At 48.8% G+C, this 24,998-nt stretch overlaps 1 protein-coding gene across 1 annotated transcript; it reads left to right on the top strand.

Moving 5' to 3' along the window:
* The first annotated feature begins 1,398 nt into the window (after positions 1-1,398).
* LOC130693212 (pneumococcal serine-rich repeat protein-like) lies at positions 1,399-24,969 on the top strand. Its single transcript, XM_059494799.1, has 18 exons — positions 1,399-1,622; positions 1,721-1,864; positions 3,731-3,811; positions 3,870-7,674; positions 7,762-7,854; positions 7,911-9,579; positions 9,651-9,964; positions 10,154-10,335; positions 11,669-11,851; positions 13,611-13,751; positions 14,359-14,437; positions 15,005-18,590; positions 18,658-20,735; positions 21,491-21,562; positions 21,707-21,809; positions 22,487-22,688; positions 24,088-24,239; positions 24,341-24,969. Exons 3-18 carry the CDS (start codon positions 3,758-3,760, stop codon positions 24,459-24,461), a joined length of 12,834 nt encoding a protein of 4,277 aa, XP_059350782.1. The 5' UTR covers positions 1,399-1,622; positions 1,721-1,864; positions 3,731-3,757; the 3' UTR covers positions 24,462-24,969.
* Positions 24,970-24,998: the final 29 nt, after the last annotated feature.

Here is a 24,998-nt window from a genome sequence, read left to right as displayed (position 1 = left end):
ATGAATGAATGAGCTTGAGCTCAAGGGGGGCAAAAAGAATCCATCACTAACACGTCAAACGAAAAGAAGATGTTTTGATGCTCGTTTGCATTTCGGTGTTAAACGTTTTTGTGTAGCGAGGTAGTGAAATCCGCTGATTGCACGTGGTGTGACACTCGATTCGAAAGGTCCTTAAATGGGGAGGGAAAAGCCTCTCAATGGCGACGAGGGATGTAACAACATTTTAGAATGATGACTATCTTTATACCTTTTCTGGGGTACGAGAGAGCGTCGATTTCGTGAGATTTTTAAAATGACGTGTCGTTTCTTAGGTGACTCTGGCTTTCCCTGCTATTACTTTTATCTTAAAAAATGGCGTCAACTGAAGAGCACCCATCATCTAGCCGACGTCCATTAGCCCCGTCGTCTATCATTGGCACGTTGCTAAACAGTCGCCGCTGTTGCTGATTGCCATCGTGCTTTTTATAATAAAAAAAAATTCCTTTTTTTTTTCAGTGTTCTTCCCGACAATCTCACTCCATCAACATCAGCACTTGTACGACTACTTTATCTAAATCAAATAAGAAATGATGAGATTCATACCACCATGTATGGTCCTCTTCAGGAATTTCTTGGACCGTAAAGCGAACAAACATGAAACAAAATCGGACAAAAACATTCAAACACGTGCTCTTTGAGAAAGCCAATACATCAAAAGAATTAATTTTCCAGACCAGTGCGTGTTATGAAATCCGCCATTTCAAGAATAACAAAATTCGTCTGCTAGTTGCAAAGCAAATCTACAGTTGCAATTTGGGCGCCACAATGACACACACGTCTTTTACGGTCCGTATTTTATTTCACATTTTAGATTTTATTGACAGATTTTGACCCCTTTTTTCCAGTACAATGAATTCACCAAAAAGTTGGTATATAAATGAGCTCCAAATGATTTGGTTGCTTTTGCTTTGGTAGTACAAGAGAATTGGCCCACGTACAAGTTGATTCGCACGTGGCAAGGTATTTCACGTTCAATAACCTTTAAAAAAATTGTCGTCATCGTGATTCTACCCTACTCGAATATAGATTGTTATCTTTTGATTTGCAGGTGTAACATCAAACATGTGGCAGCCAAGGAGCCAGGAGAAAATGGGGAGAAAGCAACGAGACACTGGAAAGGGATTTCAATTTGCTGCAAAATAATTATCTCTCATCAGCAAGAAGACGGAATGAAGAGAAGAAGCAGTATGTGGAAAATTTCCCAATAAGTCGAAGAAACGTGCAGAACGGAACCACCGAAATTACGGTACGCGAAAACCTTGGTGTGTAAACCTTCTTTCACTTGTGTAGCTTTTGAAAACCAAAACATGGAAACAGAAGAAGAAGGAAAAAAAAGAGTGTAACCACAGGCTTTCACCCTCCCCCGGACCACACGAAAAAGAGGATTGAAGCCAAGGAGAGAAACGAAGTGAGCCTCAGTCGACTGCCGTCCATCGTCGCGACCGCACGTTTTCTGCCCAGCACAGAACCACTTGCTGTTCCACGTCTATTTTACTGGTGGATCCCTCTTTACAACCTACGACCTGAGTTTTGTGGTAGGGGGTGAACGGCACAGAATCAACGGCAACGACTAAAATTAAAAGGTGAACAAGGAATTCGTCTTTTTTTTTGTTATTGTTTTTGTTTTATGTTGTGTGAATGACACAATCAAATTCTAACCACCTGGCACGACCTTTTTCAGTGTTTCCGTGAAAGAAAATAAAAAATCTATTACGAGGAGAAGGGGTGCCATGTTCTGGACACCAGCTGATCATCACAGGCGACAATAACACTTGAAGAAACGACATTAAAAAAAAAAAGGAATTGTTTTACTCTTAATCACGAGGTGAGTCACAAGTTTTGTTTGTTATCTTGTCTTACTAGTGACAGAGAGATAAGAAAAATGGCTCATCATTTTTCTTGGCTGCAAAGCAAACGGTACATGTTGCTTCATTTCTTTATCCGCAAATAATATTAAGTCCGTTGACTTTAGCCCAAAGTTATTCTAGCCCGTTAGATTTTGAACGTATCATTTCTCGATTCAGTTGCTCTTCCAGTTTAGCGTGTGCCCTTGACAGCAAAAATTCTGTTTTTTGCTTCAAGAGATTTTCTCTTCGTTTCGGTTTGTTCTCTCTGACTGAGACGAACGACGACCTGTTTCTTTCTTCTTCTTTTACCTGCCTGGCCTTGCTTCTGAGTCATAGGTGTGTTCTAGCCTCTCTCTCTCTCTCTTTTGCTATTGCACAGGTATTCGCCTCCTTTTTATCTTTCTCATGCGCTCCATCTCAAAGCTCAAAGATAAAAAGAAAGAAACACACAAAAAAAAAGGAAAAGTTTTTCGTGGGGATATGTCCAAGAGAGAGCTCTTTTCTTTCTCGTTGTGTACGAAAAAGGGCATCTCTCTCTCTCGTTTATAGTTTTTTTCTTTTTATTCATTTGATTCCATGTATGGGCATGCACCCCCCTCAAAGAAGTTGGGAAGGAGAAGGGAGGACAAAACCTTATTCGGGCATCAGTTCTTTCACTCTTTTGATAATCCTCTAGATTCTTTTTGAAAGGAATTCTTTTCATCTTTTAGTCTGTTTTATCCAATTAGTTCTTTTTCTTGTGTGTGTGTGTGAAAATGAGTAGGGATTTGAGGTGGTTTCTCACAGCATTGTATAAACAAACGTTGATTTCGATCTCCATGGCGTGTTGAATTTTTAGAAAACATATTTTTTTTTCGTTTTATCGAGTCATTATTAGAAAAGAAAAATGGTCGATTGTTTTTTTTTGATTAGTCACCAGCAGACATTCCCCATGAATATTTAATTAGCCTCTTGTTCATCTTTCATTTTCGCTTTCTTCGTCGTCTGCTATTCGTAGGAAACATAGGTGGCATACATTAAGTAGTTTAATGAGCTAAAATAATGAGACGAAGCATTTCTGATTGAATCGAAAATTGTGAAGATTAAAGTTTCGTGCACGCGTCTTTTAACTCGTGGGAAACTGGACCGACTCGTCCTCATTTTTTGGCGGGGTGAAACAAACAATGGCGGCTGAAATGAAAAGTCACGAAAGCGAGTCATGTGCTGATTGGCTTAAAAAAGAGAGAGGTAGCGAGAAATCGGGGTCAAACTCTTATTATTACCGCAGAAGCCCGTGATGATGATGAAGAGCAACACTTTCAATGTTAACGAACAATCGCAAGTTTGTGTCGATTCACCGGGCGTGCACTTTGCCGTTTTATCTAACCCACATTTTCCCTTTTTTTAAACATTGGCCTTCAATGCAGATTTAAAAGGCGCATAATCGATTCCCATTTTTAAAACGCCGACTCTATTATTAGGAAATTGTGTTGATTTTTGCCAGGATTGACGGCCACTACTTTACCTATAAAAAAAAAAAAAACGACATTCAACTGTTTTTCTCTTGTTTTGTTTTTTTGTGATTGCCTTTTGGCTATTGAAGCCGAAAACATTTGATGACGTGTTGAATGTTCTCGTTGGTTTGGCTCGTTTCCCAACTGGGTCGCAGACTCGTTGTCTGCGTGAGTGGGCGGTTGAACTATAAACTTCATCAACCTGTCACACGTTCCAGACAACCCAAAAACAGAATTTGTTCAAAAAAAAAACAAAAGTGAAAGGCTCTTGCCTTTGGGTTTTACCTGTATGTTATGACCTTTATTCATAGTTTTCTTTTTTCTTTAAAACTCTCATTTCGTTTGGAACAGATCAAATTGTTTTATCAACCAATCAAAATGGATGCTGTCGATATCGACACGATCGACGATGAGGATGTCCTCAAACAAATGGTTCGTTTTAATTATTTCAAATTTAATAAAATTCAAATTAAAAATGTACAAATATTAGTGGCAAGTGACGGAGGATTTCGCGGAAAAGAGGCGCATCCGCGCTCGGATGTACAAACTGAGGGAAAAGAGACTCAAGGATTTCTACACCAGCGACGACGTCATGACGGCCAGAAGCCCCTCGGCCGCTTCGCTTCCGTCCCAATCGGCCACCTACAATTACTCGACCACTAGCGCCACCACTACTGAAACCATCACCACATCGTCCGCTATGGAGACGGACGAAGCGGACGGCGTCAACGGACGCCAAGTGGATCAAAAGCGACGCAACGACGCCAATCAGGAAGAGGACGCGGTCAGTGAAAAGATTCGCCGCAAGAGCAGCGTCCGCACCAAACGCTATCAAATGATTTTGGCCGCATCCGGTGGGACGCAAGAGTCCAGCCAGACGTCGACGACCAGCAGTCGAATGGAAACGAGCGAACGGGCCATGTCACCCGACTCGCTGTCGGGCAGTCAACTCGTTATAGCGGACGGACCGAGCCAGAAGAGCCTCACCATCCGGCCGGAAGAATTAAATGTTTCCGTCGTGTCGGATTCTTCTTACCAGGAATTGAAGTCGTCGTCGCGTCGTCGCGAGTTCCAGGAGGGCGACATTCTGACCATTCAAGAAGTGACGGAGACGTGGAGGCGCATCCGCGAAACCGGCCAATCGGCGCCCGTCACTCAACGCGTCACGTTGACGAAAACCATCCGCCAGAGGGTGTCTGACGGCGCTGTTTTAGAGGAGAACGAAGACGAAGTCATCGACGACATTGACGATGAAAATGAAGGAAGCGGATCGGGCGGAATCACGGCCGTTGACGCTGCGCTAAGGAGATCGTCCATCATTGCGACAACAGATGGCGTTGAGGAAAACATGTCCGTATCGAAAAAGAAGTTTGAAACGGGCGAAGTCACCATCGACGACGCCATTTCCGAGCCGGATTCGCTGGATAATTTGGATAACAATCTTCCAGAGCCGGACAGCGTCGACAATCACAGCCAAGCGGATAGTTTGGAGATGACGCAAACGTCGTTCACGTCAATGACGACGCAGCAACATCAGTCAAACAGCCTCATCCGCATGGATTCGGACGTCTCGAATCATTCGGCTGCTGGAACGAACATCGAGGAGCAAGTGGAGCAAGTCATCGTCACCCCCACCGAATCGAAACCAGTTCGTGCGAGCAGCACTAGCGCCACGAGATCGAAGCGGACGCCTTCTGAATCTCCCTCGCGTGGCGCCACCTCACCGGTCAACAAGAAACGGGCCGATTCGGCCGAACTGCGTAAAAATACGTTGACGTCGTCCAGCAGTTCGACCAGCCGGACGGGATTGGGCGGAATTAATCGCAGCGGCTCGTCAACTAGCGCCACCGCTACGAAATCGAGCAGCAAAACAACGGCTTCAACTGCTTCGGCCAGCATGAAGGGGAGCAGCAGCATCCCGCGTCTGACCAGCACGCCCATCTCGGCCCAGAAGGGCAAAAAGGCGGCCGTCACTCCAACGGAATCGACGGGCCAAGACGATTCCGTGACGGAATTCCTCCAATTGGAGAAGGAAATCCAAGGGGTGGTGGTCAGCGAAGATGTGAAAACGACTGGAGCGAAACGGACAGGCCATACCATGTCCGCTAGACCGACGACTCCAGTGACGAGCCGCAAAGCCGAGCCAATGAGATCAACGACGACGTCGAGCACTCGCGTCCAGCAATCGTCTTCGTTTTCATCGGCGGACAAGAGAGGAGTAACGAAAAAGGCGGAAACGACGAGCGTCAGCCGATCATCCTCGTCCACCACCGCATCATCGAGGAAAGAATTGGCCAGTCCTTCGTCGAGTAAAGCCGCGTCGATCCTCGGCCGTCCGGCCATGATCCGCACGATTGAGACGACGAGGACGATCACGGTGCGCGATCGCGACGAGGACAAGCCGTGGCGCATGAATTCGACCAGCAGCAGCAACACGTCCAGCAACAGATCGAAGGGCATTTCGGGCATCGGCCGTCCGGCCCGCAAGGATTTGCACAACAACGTCATGAGCGTCGTGGAGAAGTATGTCGATACGGAAGGTTGCGCATTGCACGGCTCGCATCCGCACATCCATGACGACGAAGAAGACGCTGGTCACGGTCATTCACCATCCCCTCCTCCTGCCGTTGCTGCGCCAGTGGTTGAGAAACCGGTCCAGCAGCAGGCGGCCAGTGATGACGAAGAAGAAGAAGAAGAAGAAGAAGAAATAACTGAAAATGAACCGGTGGCGCCGCAGACGAACGGTGTGGCCGAACAAGAAGATGGGCCGGCAGGTGTGGAGGAGCCGTGCTCAGAACCAGTTGTGACTGAAAGTCCTCGTCGTGAAGAGAACATGGAACGTCCCAAGAAATTGTCAGTCACGACGACGTTGATGGCGCCGGTGGATGGCGCTGGCGAATTGGCCACGTCGCCTTTGAACAAGAGCGGAAGTCGATTGTCGATTGCCAGTCCAGTGCTGGGCAGTCCGTCGGTCGTTAAAAAAGCCCGTTCTCTTTTCCGTTCCGATTCGATGGAAGGTCCGTCTGTCGAAGCACCAGCAGCGCCAGCAGCAGCCCCTCCGCCGCCAGTGGTGCCAACTGGCGGCACGGCCAACATTTCCAAAATCCGTTCGTCGTTTGAAAACGCGACGACGACGACGACGACGACAGCGACGTCGACTATCAAGCGTGAAAACACGAAACTGTGGGAACCGGCCGCCAACCGCGTCAACAAACTGGAACCGCGTCCGTCCGTCGGCAAAGGCGACGCACCCGATGCGTCCAAATCGCCTGCGCCCAGCCGCAATTCAACGGCCGGCTTGTTCACTAAATCTCGTTCGCCATCGCCGACCAAGGATGTCGCGGCGCCAGCTGTCCGCCAGATGTCACCGACGCCGCAGGATGGACCGGTTGTCAATGACGACGCTTTGCCCAGCAGCGGCGGCGACGGCCGTGTCATCGAAGAGATTGAAGACTTGACTTTATTGGAGAACATGTTGAACACGGCCACCAATTACGACGACAGGAGTCGCATCCGCGCTCACATTCGCATCGTCAAGAAGAAGCTGGGCTTGGCCGTCTCGTCGCCCATGCCGACGCGCAAAGCGCTAGCGCCTGCCGCTTCTGCGCCGGCCCCTAAGACGTCGTTCTCTGAGCCGCCGGCCAACCGCAATAAATTGCCAGAGTTTAAGAGGAAACCGTCGGAATCAGTGACGCCAGCGCCATCTGTTGAGCATCCCCAAAACGAAGTGGAGAATCAAGTGCCAGCAGCCGAGAAAGAAGCCGAACTTCCAGTAACGCTCCATCGAGATGAAGTGGTGGTGCAAGACGTGGAAATGAGTTCAGTCTCGACGACATCGATGATGATGATGACGACGTCGGAGACGAGCGAATCGAGCAGCCGCAAGTCGTCGATGACTCAGCAGACGAAAGTGCGCAAAATCAGCCAACCGTACGACTGCCGCTCTGAGACGAAGGAATTCGTCCCTCGCGTTGCCGAAGAGCAGCCGACGGTGCTGGTGGCTGGACAGGTCAACGGCGATAGTGGCACCACCCCGATATCGTCTGATCAAGAAGGATCGTCGGAGACGAGCAGCCCGAGGTTGAGCCGAGCCCCTTGGCGTCGTCAATCGTCCGAGGCCAACATGATTAAAACGCCGACTCATTTGCCCGAACCGGAATCCAATCCGGAAACGCTGGACATCACCTCCAGTTATGGAACGGGTCCCATGGATGAAAATGGACGCCCTCTATTCGGTCTGGGCGCCCTACGTCGCCGTCCAACTAAACCCTTGAACATTACCGGCGCTGATGAAGGTACTTATTTTTTTTTTGAATTGTTCCATGAATTTTTTAAATGTCTTCTAACTTGAAACATGTTTTGGGATGAAATCTAAGCAGGAGGCCAGCAGAGTCCGCAGCCGATCATCATCGAACGATCGCAAACGCTGACGGAATTGCAGAAGCTGCACGAATCGCAAACCGTCCAATCGAAAGGTAATTAAAATCATTAATCAATTTGAAAATGAATTAAAAAATGAATTAAAAAATAGGCGAATTAGAGCCGGTGGAGAAGCCGCGCGCCAAATTGCGCGACACTTTTACCAATTCGATGGACACGGAAGCGGATGGCGATCGCGCCGAGCCCATCATCAGCGAGCGCAGTCAAGCCCTCAGGGAGATTATCCGCATTCACGAACAGCAGGTGTCGAGCGCCGAGGCCACGACGGTGGAAGCCCCTCCGCCTTCGCCCACTCGGCCCAAAGCCAAACTGAAGGATTCGTTCGTGGCTCCCGTTGATTCTCCCGACGAGCCGGACCAATCGTCGTCTTCGATTGAGCAAATGATTGAGCGCTCCGAGTCGTTCCAGACGATCATTAAGCGTCACCAAGAATTGTCGACGTCGCAGACGCCCAGTGGGCCGCAGGCGTCGCCTCCCATGAAGCGGCCGGGCATTTTGAAGAAGCCCAAAGATTGGTCTTCCCCTTCGCCGCAAGAGGTGCCATCTCCCGTCAAAGACGATCATACGTCCATGTCGCGGAAGACGTCGGTCGAAGTGTCGGACTGTGTTGCTGGAACGCGCAAGGCCAGCATCGAGTCGAGCATCGAAATCCAATTGAATCCGGTGGCCAGTTCGTCGATTGTCGTCGCGGAAATCCCGGCCCCGGGTCTGATGGACCGCCGTACGAGCGGCGCCACGCCCAGTTACAGCACGATCCAGTACAACAGCGTCCAGGATGTCAAGATGGACACCCGTCGAGGATCGACACAACAACAACAACTGTTCCAGCAGCCTCGTAAATTCTCGATCGAAGTGGAGCCTTCGCCGACGATGCACACGTCGAGCGTGACGTTGTCCACGGCGTCCAACGCGCCCAGCTCGCACGGCCGGGTGGTGCCCACCGTGGCGGCCGCCCCGTTTGTTTTGTCGGGTGAGACGACGGGACATTCCGTCCGTTCCACGTCGACATTCCAATTATCTACTTCCGGTCGAAATAGTTCGGTTGTGACGGCTCCCATCATCGCAGCAGCTTCGCTTCCGGCTCCCGTTCCAGCAGCCGTTCCAACTGGAGATGATCCGACGCCTTGGCGCAGGAAATCCATTCCCAGGGAGCCTTCCGTTCCACGAGAGGCTGACGTCACCGCTTTCCCAGCTGCTGCTCCCGTCATGACGTCGACGGCCACGTTTGTTCCAGCGGCCGAGATTCCGTCGGCACAGCCGCACCAGCCTGTCCCGACGCGAGTCAGCACGGCCAAACTTTCCATGCAAGAAGCTCCGCTGCCTTCAGTGTCGACTTTTGCCACGGCGTCGCCACTTGCCGTACGTTCCAACCGCGTCTCTTCGTCGTCCGTCAGCGGCGGCGCGGAGACGACGACGACGACGACGACGTCCAATTTCCAGCGCCACGGCAGCATCAATCATCGCTACCGTCCCAGCCAACCGGAGAACAATGCGCCGTACGGATCCGGTGCCGGAGCCAAACCCTCGGCCGAGCCCCGCGTCAAGACGCTTCCGGCGACGGGCGCCTCGGTCCGCGCCTTGGCCCAAAAGTTCCTGATAACGGGCGAAGAAAAGAGTCAGCCGCAAGTGAGCAAAGCATCGGCCTACCCGAAAGCCGGACTCATTTACCGTTCCAACAGTTTCCGCTCTCAGAACAATGGGGATGGCGCTGGATCGATCGGCCTGGTCCGTTCCGAATCCCTTCGCATCTCACCTGCCCGGTATTTGTATTTAACTTTAATTTGAAATGTTTGATTGAAAAAAAAAATGAATTTCAATTTGAAATGAATAGGAGCCGAGTGTCGATGGAGCGACAGAGCCAAGAGCGCAGTGTAGATGAGCCATTGAGCGGCGTGTCTTTGTCGAGGAGAGAGTCCAACACGTTGATGTCGAGCAGCAGCGAACGACGCACGTCTTACAATCCGTCGGTTGTCAATGGCGGTCACGACGAGCCATTGACGACGGTGGCGCCTGCTGCCGACTCGTTTGCTTCGTCGGCCACGTTGACCGCCACCTCCACCACGACGTCCAAGTCGTTCCTGCAGGATCGCACGCCCGTCCGAGGCATGCAGGACATCATTGGACGCATGCGCGCAACCGACGCCGGTATTTTATTCAAGTGTCTAAAAATAGACGTTTTCAGGGCTTATTTATTAATGTTAAGAATCGATTGTTTGTTGGAGAAGGGGGTTGATAGAGAATGGGCTGTTGTCGTTCGAGTCAGGATGACGTTGTGTGCGCTGATGTTCATCTTTGTGTTTGTGTTGACGTGGTACGTGTTGTGCAATCATTTAGGATCGAGCGCCAGCGAGGACGAGCGTTCGCTGTCTCTGCTCAACAAGTTAATTGGAGCGCAGATTTTGGTGCAGTGCACGGAACAGGCGGCCACGTCGGCCGGCGTGGCTGGAGGCGAGTCGTCCCAACCATCCGTCCAGTCGTTTAGCACGTGCACCGAACAACGCAGCGCCGACGGAACGGTAATTTTCTTTTCTTTTATTTGATTTATTTTCTGATGTTTTTTGTTTTTGTTTTTGTTTTTGTTTTTTTTTGACGAGCTGTTTGTCTCCTTTTTTTTTTTGTTTTTTTCCCAACGGTGTCGTGTCCTCAATCTTTTCGCGTTCAGTCTGTGCACTCGCACATTCTTTTGGCTCACGTCCATTTCACCTGTTTTTTTTTTTTTTTTTTGTTTTGTTTTTTTTTTTTTTTTAATTCTTGAGAACAAGAAGAAGAATGGTTTTCAGTCGGGTCAGTCTGCGAAAAGAAAAACTCGAAATGAGTGTGGCAATTTGGAGTTTTTCATGTCACGTTGCCAGCCGGGGCAAGGTTAACGTGCCATTTTTTGTTTCATTTGACGGTGTTTGGGGGTGACTCATCATTTTTTTTTCGCCTGAAAAGAACGAAAATGTTTATCAGTTACGAACGAAACTTGTTTAGTTTTTTTTTTTTTTTTTGTTTTATTTTGGCCTTGATCCACAATGGTGGCAGTTTTTTTTTTGTTTTTTGTTTTTCTGTTACATTTCGCTTGACAAGAGCCGGCGACATGTAAGCGTAGCATCTGATTTTGTGCGCGCAAAAATAGTTGAATTTGATGGCGATACGATTCGTGTTGTCATCTAACGTGTGTGCGCGCAACATGTTTTGCAACAGCCAAAAGTGGGTCAAGTGACACGAACGTCTCTTAATAAGGCCGGCTCGTGTTTCTTTCCCGTACAAGGTGCAATCTTTTTTTTTTTATTTTTTTTTTTTTTTTAAATATCACGTTCTGCTCATTTCGACTCGTTTCAGAGATCGATTCGATTACCGTCATCTCGTTTTGTTTTTGTTTTGTTTTTTTTTCTCCAGAAAGTCCCTGTTTTATGACAGCAAAGGGGGAACAAAGAAAACAAGGTGCGTTTTGTTAGCTGGCCCGATTTGGTTGATACAATCAACTCAAAAAAAACAAACAAAAAACGGTGAAATCAATAAAAAAAAATGAGAAGAGGGACGTCGATGAAAGGTGTTGAAAAAAAAATCCGAGCTTCTCACTTTTGACGTAGGAAATTGCATTGGGTTTTTGTTGGCTATGGCAGCCGAAATGCGAAGACGACCGTGATGGATGGCCTCGTTCAGATTAGCACACAGACGTGTGGTGTCCCCTTTGAGGCGGTGCGTGACTCACGCCCTGCTGCTGTTGCTATTGTTGTTTACTGTACTGCTCTTCCTTCTTTTTCTCTCTACTCGTGTTTTTTTCTCGTCTTTTGGCCAGTCTCAGTTGGCGGCGAAATGAAACAAAACGCCAATCTAATGTTGATTGTATACGAATTGCAATAGAGATTGAGCCGGACGTCGACCCAGCAACGAACGGGATCGTCTTTCGAGTCGGGACAGGACGAAGAGAGCGGCGCATCGTGGACGCGTCGTTCATCCTCGACGGCCAAATTCCAAACGACCAGGACGAGCACGGTCCACCAGCCGCAGCCATTCAGCATCACTGCCACCGTCTCTGACGATCACGTACGTACTACCTCATTTATTTTTGTTTTTTTTATTTTTTTTTGGAAGGAACCCTGACTAATAAAAAACAAAAACAAATGGGATTTATAATTGAGGTTAAGACATCCGTGTTTGGATCCGTGATTGTCCGTCCGTTCCATGGAAATATGAAGCCACTTTGGGGGGGGGGGGTCTGTGGATGGATGGATGGATGGATGGGGGACTGATTTTGGCGTGTGGTGATAGTAGGGCGCGGCCTCGTTCTTCATTTTTGAATAGCCACACAGACGCAGATAGAATCGCATTTGGTTTTTTGTTTTCATCGGTCCATCTTTGCGATGACAGGCCCGGCTGAATCCAAAAAAAAAAAAAAAAGGAAAAAACAAGATCCCTAAAACGGGAATGGAGAACAAAAAATGTCAACACACGAACCACATTTGGTTTGTTTTGATTTGTTTTTGTTTTTGTTTTTGTTTTTAAATGCGTGGCAGGACTCGTTTCTATTGTCCATGGCCAAAGGAGACAGTCTAGAGGGTGTGGAGGCATTGCGTCAGGTCATAGAGGCGCACAAAACGTCGTCTACTTCTCTTTATGTTGTACCTATTTTTAAACGTCGCATAGAAAAAAAAAATAAAATAAAGTGGAGCAAGGCAAACAGGCATGAAAAAGCCGGTCCCCCCGTGAAAAGGGAGGAGCCCCTGGGGTAGTGAAGAGGAAGGGCGGCGGCTGCTGCTGCTGACGACGACGACGGTAGTGGTGCCCTTGTAAGGGCAGTCTGCCACCACACCACCATCTTTTCTTTCTTTTTCTTTCACGTGCACATGAGCTGCTTTTTTTTTTTTTTTTACTACCCCGTCCGTCTGCTGGGCTACCTCGTCAGTTCACGCCAGACAAGTTCATCGCAACAACGAAATTTAAAAAGAAATGGGGGCGCAGTCGCGTTTCTGTGTGACACGAACGCCCGCCCCTTCCAAACTCCCGGCCGGTTTATTTTTAAAGCGTGGGGGCCCCCAGAAGCCGAACGAGTCCGGGGCCAAAAAGGCTATGTGTACCCGCACCACAACAAGAGGCGAACGGTTGTCAGGGAGTGGGGGTGGGGTGGAGTTTTGGAAATTGTTTGTTTCCTTTTCTTTTGCTTATTTCGGGATCCTTTTTTTCTTTTTGGCCTCTCTGTGTTTCTATCTCTGAAAAATTGAGAGAGAGAGAGAGAAAAAAGGAAGAAAAAAGTCCAAGGGGGGGGACCAGCAGCAGCAGCAAGAAGAAAAGCTTTTCTGTGTGTGTGTGTTGTTTGCGAGTAGACGTGAGTCAGAGCGTCAGTCCGTCTTTGGCTTCGGCTCGGTCCGGTAGAGAGAAACAAATCCTCTTTCTCTTCTTCTTCTTCTTCTTTTTCTTCTTATTTCCTTTTCTTTTCTTTTTTTAATGAAATTTTCTTTTCCATCTTCTTGATGGATGTCTGGCGTCGAAGTTGAACTTTTTAGCGACCCCCCCCCCTTTTTTTTTGTGTTTGCCTTACCTGCGTGTGCGCCATTTCGCACCAATCGCCGAGTGAATCCCCAGTTTTCGTCTTCTCATCAACTTGTTCATTCATTCATTCATTCATTCATTCATTCATTCATTCATTCATTCAAAAAAAAACAAATTATTTGTGATTTGTGTCTGTGCGTGAACATTTAAATCAACAAAGAACACGAAATTCTAATTCGGTTTATCGGGGCGCCCCGTGTTTTCGGTTTGGGTTGGGCCCGTTTTGTTTGTGTTTTGTTTGGTTGATTTTGATTAGATCGGAAACGGAGGAATCGGAATAGGCACAGGAATGGCGCAAACTTCTATTCCGGGCGTAGCTGCTGGAAGCCGGGCGGCTTGTGTGATTGACGGCATCGACATCAGCACGTGCACCGACGATTTCAAGCTCAACGAAATGGTAAGTTTTTTTCTTATTGGTTTTTGACTTTGTTCAAACATCTTTTGAGGGGTTGAAAGAGAGGCACGAGACTCTTTATTGTCTTGTAACGTGCGTGTGTGTGTGTGTGTGTGTGCAAATTGTGAACGCGATGACGTGACACGCGAGCTAGAAGAAGGACGGGCATAGCAACGACCTAGTTGCAGCTGCACATCTTTTGTAATTGAAGTTTAAGAAAGAGGGGAAGAAAAAGGTGGGATGGTTTAAAAAAAGAAGAAGAAGAAGAAGAGGAGCTATTTATAAAACATTGGCTTGCTTTTTTTTTTTGTGGCGTGTGTTCAATGTTGTCTGGCCGGCAAACAGGCAAACAGGCAAACAGGCAAACAGGCAAACAGGCAAACAGGCAAACAGGCAAACAGGAAGCAAAACAAGAAGCAAACAATGACTGACAAGATAAGCAAAATGGGCCCAAAAACTGGACCATCGTCTCTATTTGCATTTCTGTTCTTTTTTAACAAAAAAACAAAATCAAAAACAAAATAAAAAAAAAGAAAAAAAAAAGAAAAAAGAAAAAAAAAGAAATTAAATGTCATGATTTGTGATTATGAATGGGGCCGACTGTGGACAGCTGGATAATTGCAACGACTACGAGACGAGACGTCAAATCCGCGCCCGCATCAAGGCTCTGCTCAGCGGCGACGCCAAAGGTAAACAACGACTTGAACATCTTCATTCTTATCAATTTCCATCAATTCGGCATATGCAATTTTCTTTTGGTGTGTCTTTGATTTTTTTTTTTTTTTCTTCTTCTTCTTCTTCTTCACTTCTTTGTGCTCTTTCTTCTTCTCCACTATTTTGCAACAATATCTTGTGATGATGGACGTGTCCGTTCAACTGGAGATTTTCGAAAGAACAAGGGCAAACACGTCGCTCAATGAAAAGCCAAACAGACAACGTCTTTCGTCCGTTTTTATGTCGAGTGCGACTAATCTATTCTTCTCTTTCCTGTCTTCCTTTCACACGACATCAATTCGACCTCTCATCTCCTGGAACACACCAACCTCTTTTCTTTCTTTTCTTCCATTCTTTTTTTTTTCTCAATTTCATGTGTTTTTTTGTTTGTTTGTTTTTTTTTGTTTTTTTTTTTTAAATCGATTTGTTAACCGAATTCATCAACGGCATTAGTTTTTTTTTTAATTTTGAAACAAAAACCAAATTCTTGTTTGAATTTCATTTCTAAATCTTGCGGTGATTGGCAATTGAATTCTATTCAGTCCACGATGGCCACTCTTCTTCTTCTTCTGCTTCTTCTTCTTCCTCCTCCTCCTCCTCCTCCTCCTCCTCCTCTTCCCAATCTTGTTGCCAATCTCATTGTACGGCACATTCGTCCACGTCGGCGGCCCACAGCGACGTCATGGACTGGGTGCGCCGACAAGCGCAAACGACGCCTCCTAACGCCAATCAACAAGCTGCTCTCCTTGTCCCGGATCCTCTTCTGGCCGCCAGCAACGAATTGCAACAACCGGCCCATGCGGCCGCGGCCGTTCAATCGCAAGAGAGCGGCGAATTGTTCGACTCTGGAACGGAATCGGGCGAAGATTCCACGACGCAATCGAATCACAGCCAGTCGGATTTGAATTCGTTCATGGCCAATTTGGCGAAATTGTCGCTGGAACAGGCGTCTGCCCCACCAGCAGCGCCATCGCCGGCCGGTGGCGACTTCCTGCGCCAAGTGGACAGCGTCTTGGACCGACTGAAGACGTCGTTGCAACCGGACGACTTGGCCGAGTTGAATGTAGGTGCGTCGACCGACCACCAGGAGGTGCTGCATCAGCACATGGCCTCTGGCGGACTGGACAAGCAGTGGAGGATTCACCCGCAACAGCAAACGGAATTGATTGGCCTCATTGACCGGTTGAAGACGTCGTTGCATCACCTGCAATCGACGGACCCTCTTGCCGTTCTTGCTCCTCCTCCTCCTCCTCCTCCTCCTCCTCCGACTACTCTTGCCACACCGGTTACTACCAGTTGTACCGTTGTTGCAACAACAACAACAACAGCAACAGCAACAGCAACAGCAACAGCAACAGCATCCGCTACGAAACCGGCCGATGGAAACGAGGAAATGCAACAGGAAACGAATCGTGCGGATCATCAAACGGCCAATGCGATTGCCGGTCCCAAAAAAGAGACGACGACGACGACGACGAAGATAACGGTGGCCAGTCCGGCCGGTTCTGCCACGTCGCTGTCTGGCATCACGTGCGTTAAACTCCGGGCCAAGACGTTCGCCAGTCCGGCCTTAGTAGAGCGGCCCGTTTCTCGTCCCAACTCGTTCCTGTTGAGCGTGGCGTCTAGCGATTCAGCCACGTCCGAACGCCAACATCACCACACGAATCGGCTGTCGTGGCGTTCCAGTTCGGAGCCGAACACGCCCGTCACCAGTCCCAGTCCGACGCCGACGCCGAGTGCCAGTCCATTACCTCCGCCCAAAGTTCACTGGCGATCGCCCATGGATTTTTTGGCGCACAGCACGACGACGACGACGCAGGCGTCCAGTTTACGCCCAGTCTGGTGTCGTCAGCCTTCGTCCTCATCCGACGCTCAAACGGGCAATTCGGCCACGACGACGACGACGACGACGCCGACGGGGCCCGTTAAAATCAAAGTGTTGGAAAAGTCGGGCATTCGAGGACGATTCGTGCAGCCCGAGTTGAATCCGGCGCCGATCGTGACGCCCAAAACGCCAGCGCCGGCCGTCCGATTGCCTTGCTTTAATTTGAATAAAGTGCAAACGACGTCGTCGCCGCCTTCTCGCCAGCACTCTCGACCTCAAACGCCGCAAACGCCGCAAACGCCTCAGACGCCTCCAGTGACGCTGGAACAGCCGCAACGACCAACGTTGACACAGCCACAACGACCAACGTTGACACAGCCACCGAAAGCAGAAGAAAAGAGAGAAGAAGCGCAGCTGGAAAAAGAAGAAGAAGCCAAGGCAGCCGATGCGACGCCAAGCGTCGGCCGCAGTAAGAACAGCTCGCACGGGAGCAACAGCAATAATTCCAGCGGCAGCGGCTCCAACGTCCCTTGGAAGGTGAAATTGGCGAAAAAGAGGGCGGAACGGTCGCAGACGTCGGTCGGAATGGACGGACAAGTCAGCGTCGATCTGCGCAAATCCATCCGCCTGGCGGCCGCCACCCGCAAATCGATGGAAGACGTGCGCGAAAGCGTCCACCAAACAGGCACGTCGGCGCCCTTCAAATTGACGTCGCAAGCCTCAACGGCCTATCCGCTCTTGAAGCAGAAATCGATGGGCGAGTTGTACGCGCCCAGGTTGCCCAAACCGTTTCAGCGCAGCGACAGCGTCGGAGCGGCCGCCTCTTCCGCCAGCGTCACGCCGCTCGTCACGCCGCTCAACACGCCCGAGGCCAAGTCGAGTTTGTTGAAGAAATTCAACTGGAACGGCAGCCGGAGTTCGTCGGTCGATCGGGCCTCCGCTTGCGATTTGTCTTCGGCGCCTCAGACGCCGCTCTCTGCCGACGCTCCTCCGTCGCCCGTCGTCATGGCGGCCGGTTTGAAGCCGAGCAAATCCGGACACAGTTGGGTCCTGTCCATGAAGGCGGCGCACGCGCCCGTCGCCTTTAAAGCCGCTGGCCCTGGCCCAGGCCCAGAAAGTGGCAAGACGCAACAAACGGCTGCGGCCGAGACGGAAGAGCCGAAAGCCGAAGAAGTGGAGGAAAGGAAAGCGGAAGTGGAAGTGGACGAAAAGGAGGTTCAAATTGAAAGCGATCGAGACGAGGAAAGCGAACAAGAAGAAGAAGAAGAAGAAGAAGAAGAAGAAGTTGTGACGGTGGGCGTGTTGAATTTGGGCTCGAAAGACGAAGCGGCCAAAGAAGGTGGCGTCCATGGTGTTCGTGACTGTGGTGTCCAGCCACCACAGTCTAGCACCTCCGATTTGAAAACGGATCCGTCGGCTGGACTTTTCACTCCCGCCGAGTCGCTCCAAATCGCCATCCACAAAGCGGCCATTAAAGCCTCGCTAAGCCGCCAGATGTCGGAGCGAAACGTGGCCGAACCTTCGTCTCCCCTGCCCATGCCTCAATCGCCAGTGGACAAACCTAAAGTCGATCCGGCGGAAGGCAAAGCGAACAAGATGGCAGCGACGGAAGCGCCCAAAAGCGCTGCCCACCCGCTACTCATTCGGGCCACCTCTTCACCCAAATTGACTCCGCCTTCTTGCGTTTCCAGCCGTAAAACTGCGCCCGTCGTAGCGCCTCCTCCTCCTCCTCCTCCTCCTCCTCAGCCGGAAGTGGCCAAAGAAGCCGATCCGTCGCCTCTAAAACCGTCCGAGCCGACGGACAACATAAAACTAACGGAAGCGAAAGAAGCGACGCTGCCGAGTGCAGTCGCACCTGAAACCGATGGAAGCAAAACGGCCCGTGTGGACGTGACGAACCCGGCCGTGCAGAAGGAGTTGCAAAAGGCGGAGCAGTACATCAAAACGGCCATGGCTCCCATTCCCAGTTGGAAGGAGAGGGCGCGTCGCAGCAACACGGTGGCCTTTTCGCCCGGCTCTGGCTCGTCGTCGTCGTCGTCGTCGTGGAGGCCCGTCCAGGCTCCCACTCGGCTGACGATCAAGACGGACAACGATCGCAAATTCCAGAGCCTGTTCCAGAAGAACGCCGAACTCAATACAAGCGTAGGCTTCCAGGCGCGTCCGCTGAACTCGGATCCGTCTGGTGGCGGCGGCGGCAGCAGCAGCGGTGGCATGTGGACCAACAAGTTCGCCAACATCCGCTCGTCGTTCGAGTCGCGTCCAAATTCGACGTCGACGACGCCGACGCAGAGTCGCAGCCGCCGGTCGAGCGCCGACGACAATCAGCCGCAAGGCTTGCCCGTCACCTCGGCTCACATCCAGTTCCAGGTGAAACCGCCAGCCCCGCCATCGCCCTCGATGGCCACAAAGGCTAATCATCGGCCGGACGCCAAACAAGACAAGCCCCAACAACAACCAACAACAACAACAGCAACAACAACAACAGCAACAACAACAACAACAACAACAACAACAGCAACAACAACAACAGGCAATGCCGGCCAAAGTGGAAGGGACGCCGAAAAGCCCCATCAAACCGAAAGAGCCGCAAGGGCAGAGAGCGGCCGTTGCGACGGCTCCTATTGTTCCCAAAATCGAAGCGGCCCGTCACATTAACTACGCCAACGGATCGATGCGCAGCGCGTCGGTCGGTGGGACGACGTTGTTGGCCCGTCAGCCGTCTTCGCCTTTGATCGCGGCCAAACGGGCCGAAGAGAAGAAAGCAGCTGCAACAGTCCAGCACGTCCGCGTGACGGTTCAACCTTCAGCCTCTCCTCCTGTTGCCACGCCCGTCCATCACGGCGCGACCAGGACGGCGTCTAGCGGCGGCGTTGCGTCGGCCGCACCGGCCGCCACGCTGGCCAAGAGCTCGAGTGGCCGTCGATTGCGCAACGAGCGCTCGTGTTCGTCCGTGCGGACGCAGTCGAGTGTGCGCAGCGATTCGAAAGAGGAGGACGACGACGACGACGACGACGATGAGGAACAGGATCAAGAAGGAGACGACGAAGCCTCTTCTTCCACCTCGTCGGATGAAGACGAAGCCCAGCGCACCGTCCTGCCTTCCGTTCAAGTCCAACCGCCCACGCCGGCCACTTCGTCCAACATGTCCGGCCTCAAGAATTTGACGAAAATTCTGCAAAAGTTTTCCGTTGCAGACGATCCGCCGACGCCGCCGACGCCGCCGCCGCGTCACGTGCCCAATTTCCAGCCCAATCGACTAGTGACATCTAGCGGTCTTTTAAAGAAGTCGTTTTCGAGTCACCAAATTCGTTCGACGACGACCCCTCCGGCCCTCGTCCTCGGCGGCGCCGGCCTCCATCAAAACAACGGCAACGGCAACGGCAACGGCAACGGCAACGGCAACGGCAACGGCAACGAGTTTGGACTGTCCCGCGCCAAAAGTTCGTCCGCTTTCGGTCCAGCAGCCGTCCCGCCCAACTCGTTGGCGTTGACGGGACTGAAACGGGACCACCACCTGACCATCCCGCCTCTGTCGCATTACGTGGACGCGCCTGGCCCGACTCTGGTCGGCCTCGTGGCCCGCAACGTCACGTCGTCTGGCCAGTCGACGGCCGGCAGTAGCACGAATCTCAGCAGCACCAACAGCGTTGCCAGTTCGGCTCTCAATTATTCGGCGGCCAATTTGAAAGCGACGCCGCCCTCGCCGTCGGACCGTTCGCCCACCAGTTTGTTGATGAAGAGCGTCTCGTCTTCGCGCATCGTCACCGGTGCTAAACAGCAACTGGAGAGACCGAAAAGCCTCGTCATCAGCACCAACACGAGCCCCTTGTCCGGCGCGGAGGTGTCGCCGGGCATGGTGCGTCGCAACCAATCGCTGGGCACGAAGCAATTCGAAGCGTCTCTATCGCCCGACAGCGCCGAGAAGAAGCAGCGCGAAATTTTGCAATTTTTCGGCGCGGCCGCGTCGGCCCCTCCAATGGCCGCCACCTCTGCGCCCGCCCCGACTCCCGTTGCGGCCAAGAGCGTCACGCCGATGAGGAACAGTGGCACGAGTAGTAGTCGCCATAACGGCAGCAGCGCCACGAACACAATGGCCAGTCAGGGCCGTTCGGTGCTGACGAGCCGACAGTTTTCGTTGGAAACCAACTCTGGCGGCAGCGACGTGGACGAGTTGTTCAACCAATTTCTGGCCGACCAAATGCTCAGTCCCGACGCGGCCGGCCATCGGTGCCTCCGTTTGAACGAAAACCCTTTGACTTCGTATCGCAACGATCGTCCAAGTAGCGGCCAAACACTAGAGAAAGAACCGAACGCAGCCGGCCCGAGTCGATTCGCCGACCGACGTCGAGCGTGGGAGGCCTCCACCTGCACGAGCATCACGTTGCATTCGAGTTTGATGATGGGGCCGTCGTCGTCGTCGTCGCAACAAGCGAGCAACGTTTCAAGTCGTGAGTCTCTCCCCGACATTGCGCATCCCCTCGCTGCATCTGTTGTCACACACACACACACACACACACACACACACCTCCCTTTTTATCCATCCGCAGTGTCCGTTTTTCGTTTGTTTTATTTACGTTTTTTTTTTGAAGTGACACTCGTCCAAAACAAAAACAAAAAAAAAAGAAGGAAAAGAAAACCATTGAGTTCCCCACCTCTATCTCTTTTTTTTTTTTTTTTTTGCCCCCTTCTTTATACGACCTCAATCCGACAAACATCCTCACGATCATCAAAGTTTGAAGTTTTTGATTTCAGGCGATGTGGGAGCATGCAGTTAACAATTGAGCATCTTCCGTTTTCGTTTGTTTGACTTGATTTGTCGTCTTTTGTTTAATCACCTTGTCCTCTTTGTTTGTTTTTTTGTTTTTTTTTCGTCGGTGATGGTGCACACAATTTTCTGCGTTTGTTTTTCCATAGCCTTCCTTCGTTCACCTGTCGATGCGTTCAGTTGTGAAGGAATGAGAAAGTCGTGTTTTCGTTGCGGACGAAGCGCACCTTGTTCGATGTCTTTTGTCAGAATGCTCTACCATCAACATCGTTTTCCTTATTTTTACCTTCTTTATTATTTTAATCAATCGTTGCATTTCCGTTAAGCTTTTTTTTTTTTTTATGATTTATTTCGTGTTGAACGTCTCGGTTTTTTTTTGTTTTTTTTTTTCTAAAAATAACGGCGTGTGTGTTTTGTTTTTTCTTTGAATGATTTCAGGTCCGGCTGACGTGATCCAGCGCAGCAGCAACAACGCATTCGGCTCGTCGACCGTCCAGTCCAAAACTGAAGGTAAGCCACAAGACGAAAAAAAAACACTCGAATGAATTCGTCCTTGCCATTTTTTTAAATGTTGAATAATGAAAAAAAAAAAAAAAAAAAAAAAAAAAAAAACATAAAACGATTTGTATGTGATGCCATCTGGCGGTGATTTAGTGACGACGACACGTCAGTCGAATTTCACGCGCTCGGGCCAGCCCGGCCAATCGGCGTTCAGCAAATTCCAGCAGCTGGATCAATCCATCAAATCGTCGACGAGGTAAAAATACTAAAACACAGCACAAAAACCTATCCTCTCTCTCTCTCTCTCCCTCCCTTCCGTCCCTTGTAGACGTAAAGAAATGTAAGAATTGAAAAAGAGAATTCGAAAAGGGACGATGGATGAGAACAGAGATGGCAGCACGCTATTTGATTTTTCAATCGCCTCCCTCCCACTAAAAAAAAAAACAAAAAAACAAGCGTCTGTTTTTTGTTTCACCCTTTTTTTTTTGTTTATTGCACGCGGCTTCGTTTTTCGTTTGCGTGTGTGTGTATCGGCCGATAGCGCACACCGTCCATTCTATAATTAATATAATAATAATAATCTATTTTTAGTAAATTAGCCTTATATAATAATAATCGTTGCTAATCTGTATACTCACTGAATTAGGAATTTGGATCGTAGCGACCTATATTCTTTTGTTTTTCAATACTCTCTTCCTATTTCAATCCGATTTGTATCGAAATGATTAAGCCCCTTAAACAGCAAAAAGCGCAGCAGCCATACATTCTAAGTAGAAGTTTAGTTCTTTTCAATGTCACAGCTAAAAGCAAAGCAAATCGCGGTTTTATTTTGCTTCCCATTTTTGCCGATTTAAAACAAACAAAACACACACACACACACACGCGAAGTAAGTGAAGAAAAAAAAAACAAAACAAAACCCCGACCATTATTAGTAGTAATAGCATGGCAACGCCATCTGGTGGATTTGGCGGCGTGGGACTCCTCGCTGGCCAGCAACTCGAAACGAAACCAACGAGCCGGCCAACGACGCCCAATTTTTTGACGGTGCCTTCCAGTCCGAGGCCCCGTCTCAACACGGCCGAAATCAAAGAGAGGATCCTTAATTTTTGCAAACGAGCCACCGCAGACTATCAGGTCAGCTCTCCTCTATCCATTAAGCGTCCATCCATTTTTACACGACACACACACACACACACACACATACATACATACAGAAACACGAAACACAAATTTCAAGTCCTTAGCCTCCCATCATAATATGATATTTGGATTTTAATTCATTTACTCTTTGTGTTAATTCATCTATCCATCCACGTGATTTTTTGATTTGATGGTGGTGGACCCTCAAAACTTTTTCCTCTTTTCGGCTCTTGTTTTTCTTCTTCACTTTTTATTTTTATTTTTTTTTTTTATCCTGCGCTATCAGCTGATTGTGACGATATTTCCATCCTCCCAATATTTCTAAAAACAAAAAGCTTTTTTTTTTTTTCAAGATTGTTCTATTATTTTATTGCGTTTTTTTTTTTTCGTGGAATTTGATTTATTATTATCTATTCATCACTTTTCAATTAGGAACCCAAAAAGAGAAAAAACAAAAACAAAAAACAGTTGATTGATTGGGGTTTGTGTGCTGTGCCAATACATTGTCGCATTGCTTGATTTGCTTTTTACGTGTTGCATGATGATGTGTCTACCACCACCACCACTACTACGCAGCGTCCACCTTCTCGATATCGATTTGAGAACAAAATGTCATGAACTTTGGGCTGTTCTAAGAGCCTCACTAAAACAGCAACTTGCATATGGCAACACTGTAGTGATTCGTACTAAAAAAAAAAAACAAATGACATCTCAGGTGAGTTTGTTTGATGGTAAGTTCATGTCGAATTTCCCTACCAATTAACTGATGGACCCGTAACTTGAAAAAGCATCACCTGCAATTGTAGAAAAAAAAAAAAAGTAATTGTTTTTCATGTTGTTGTAAAATGGCCGACGTGATGCATCGTAGTGAGAGACTAGTAAGATTTAACATGTCAAAGTTTCGTTACAATTGAAAAACAACAAGTCCAAACACGATTGGCTCTTCGATTGGAAATGGGGGTGAGGGTGGTATATACGTCATGTCAATCCAAGCAAAAAAAAAAAAAAAAAAAAAAAAATTTGTATGGAACGAGTCTGGCTCTAGTTAGTAGTAACACGTTACTTCCTTCGGCTACTGCTAGTGGCGGACCAATGCAAGGGCTGATGGGTGGCGGATTGACTCGCTCTGCTTCCGGTATCAAGGATTTCCTGCTCCAGTGGTGTCAGTCCAGAACGCGCGGATACAAGGTTCGATTTTATTCCTTCTTTCATCTGCTCTTCTTCTCTCCTTTACTCTCCTATTTCTGTCGCTTTTTCGTCGTTTGGGGGTTGTACATTCTACTAGGCGTATTTCATTCCCCACGTTTCCATTCGTGTTGTGTTTTGCACTGAGGACACTTGCTTTTCTTTCAAACATTTCATTGACTCATATCCATCGTATCTATGTGTGCAGAACGTGCAAGTAGACAATTTCAGCTCCAGCTGGAACGACGGACTCGCCTTTTGTGCCCTCATTCATCATTTCTATCCGGATGCCTTTGATTTCAATCAACTGGAGGCCAAAAACAAGAGGCACAACTTTACGCTCGCATTCAAAACGGCAGAGTAATTTCAATCTTTGTCTTTCTTTCTACGGTTTTTCTTTTTAACTATCCATTACTTTTCCATCGTTTTCATTTCAATTGGAAACAACAAAAAAAAAAAAGTGAAAAAGCCGGCATCGCTCCCTTACTGGACGTGGATGATATGGTAGCCATGGCTCGTCCAGATTGGAAATGCGTCTTCACCTACGTCCAATCTTTCTACCGGCGATTCAAAGACGAATGAGTGTTTTGACTCATTCTAATGCGTCCTCCGCTCCTGCCACTTCTTTCACTCTGTTATTATTATTATTATTTTATCCCAGAAATGATGCTTGCTGATATTCTTGCCCAGTACGCCGCCTCTGCTGCTCCCAGCCTCTCTGTCTCATTATATTCTCTTTCTTCTATGTGGACTTTTCATACACTCAAACTGTATGACTTATGTCGGCAGCTAGGTGGCGTGCCTCGACAAGCGCTTCGTTATGAGCCCACCGCTTTTCATCAATGAAACATCGATTCTTTTGGAAAAAATAATACGAAAACAAAAAAAAAAAAACAAAAAAAAAATATGATAAAAAATTATTTGTTTATTGAAGAACCCAAAGGCATGGAAAAGGGGCATATTCAAATCATTTCAATGGGTCTGTTTTCCCTCTCTCTTTCTCTTTGTCTTATTTTAGAAAAAAAAAATACGTATTTATCTAAATATGGAAATGACATTACACTTTTTTTCCTGTCCACACAAAAGAAAACGCATATTGTATTCTTCTCTCTCTCTCTC

The sequence above is a fragment of the Daphnia carinata genome, chromosome 3 (genome assembly GCF_022539665.2).
Source record: "Daphnia carinata strain CSIRO-1 chromosome 3, CSIRO_AGI_Dcar_HiC_V3, whole genome shotgun sequence".
Lineage (NCBI taxonomy): Eukaryota > Metazoa > Arthropoda > Branchiopoda > Diplostraca > Daphniidae > Daphnia > Daphnia carinata.
The sequence above is the reverse complement of the archived record's forward strand: the minus strand, read 5'-3'. Positions and strand labels throughout refer to the sequence as shown.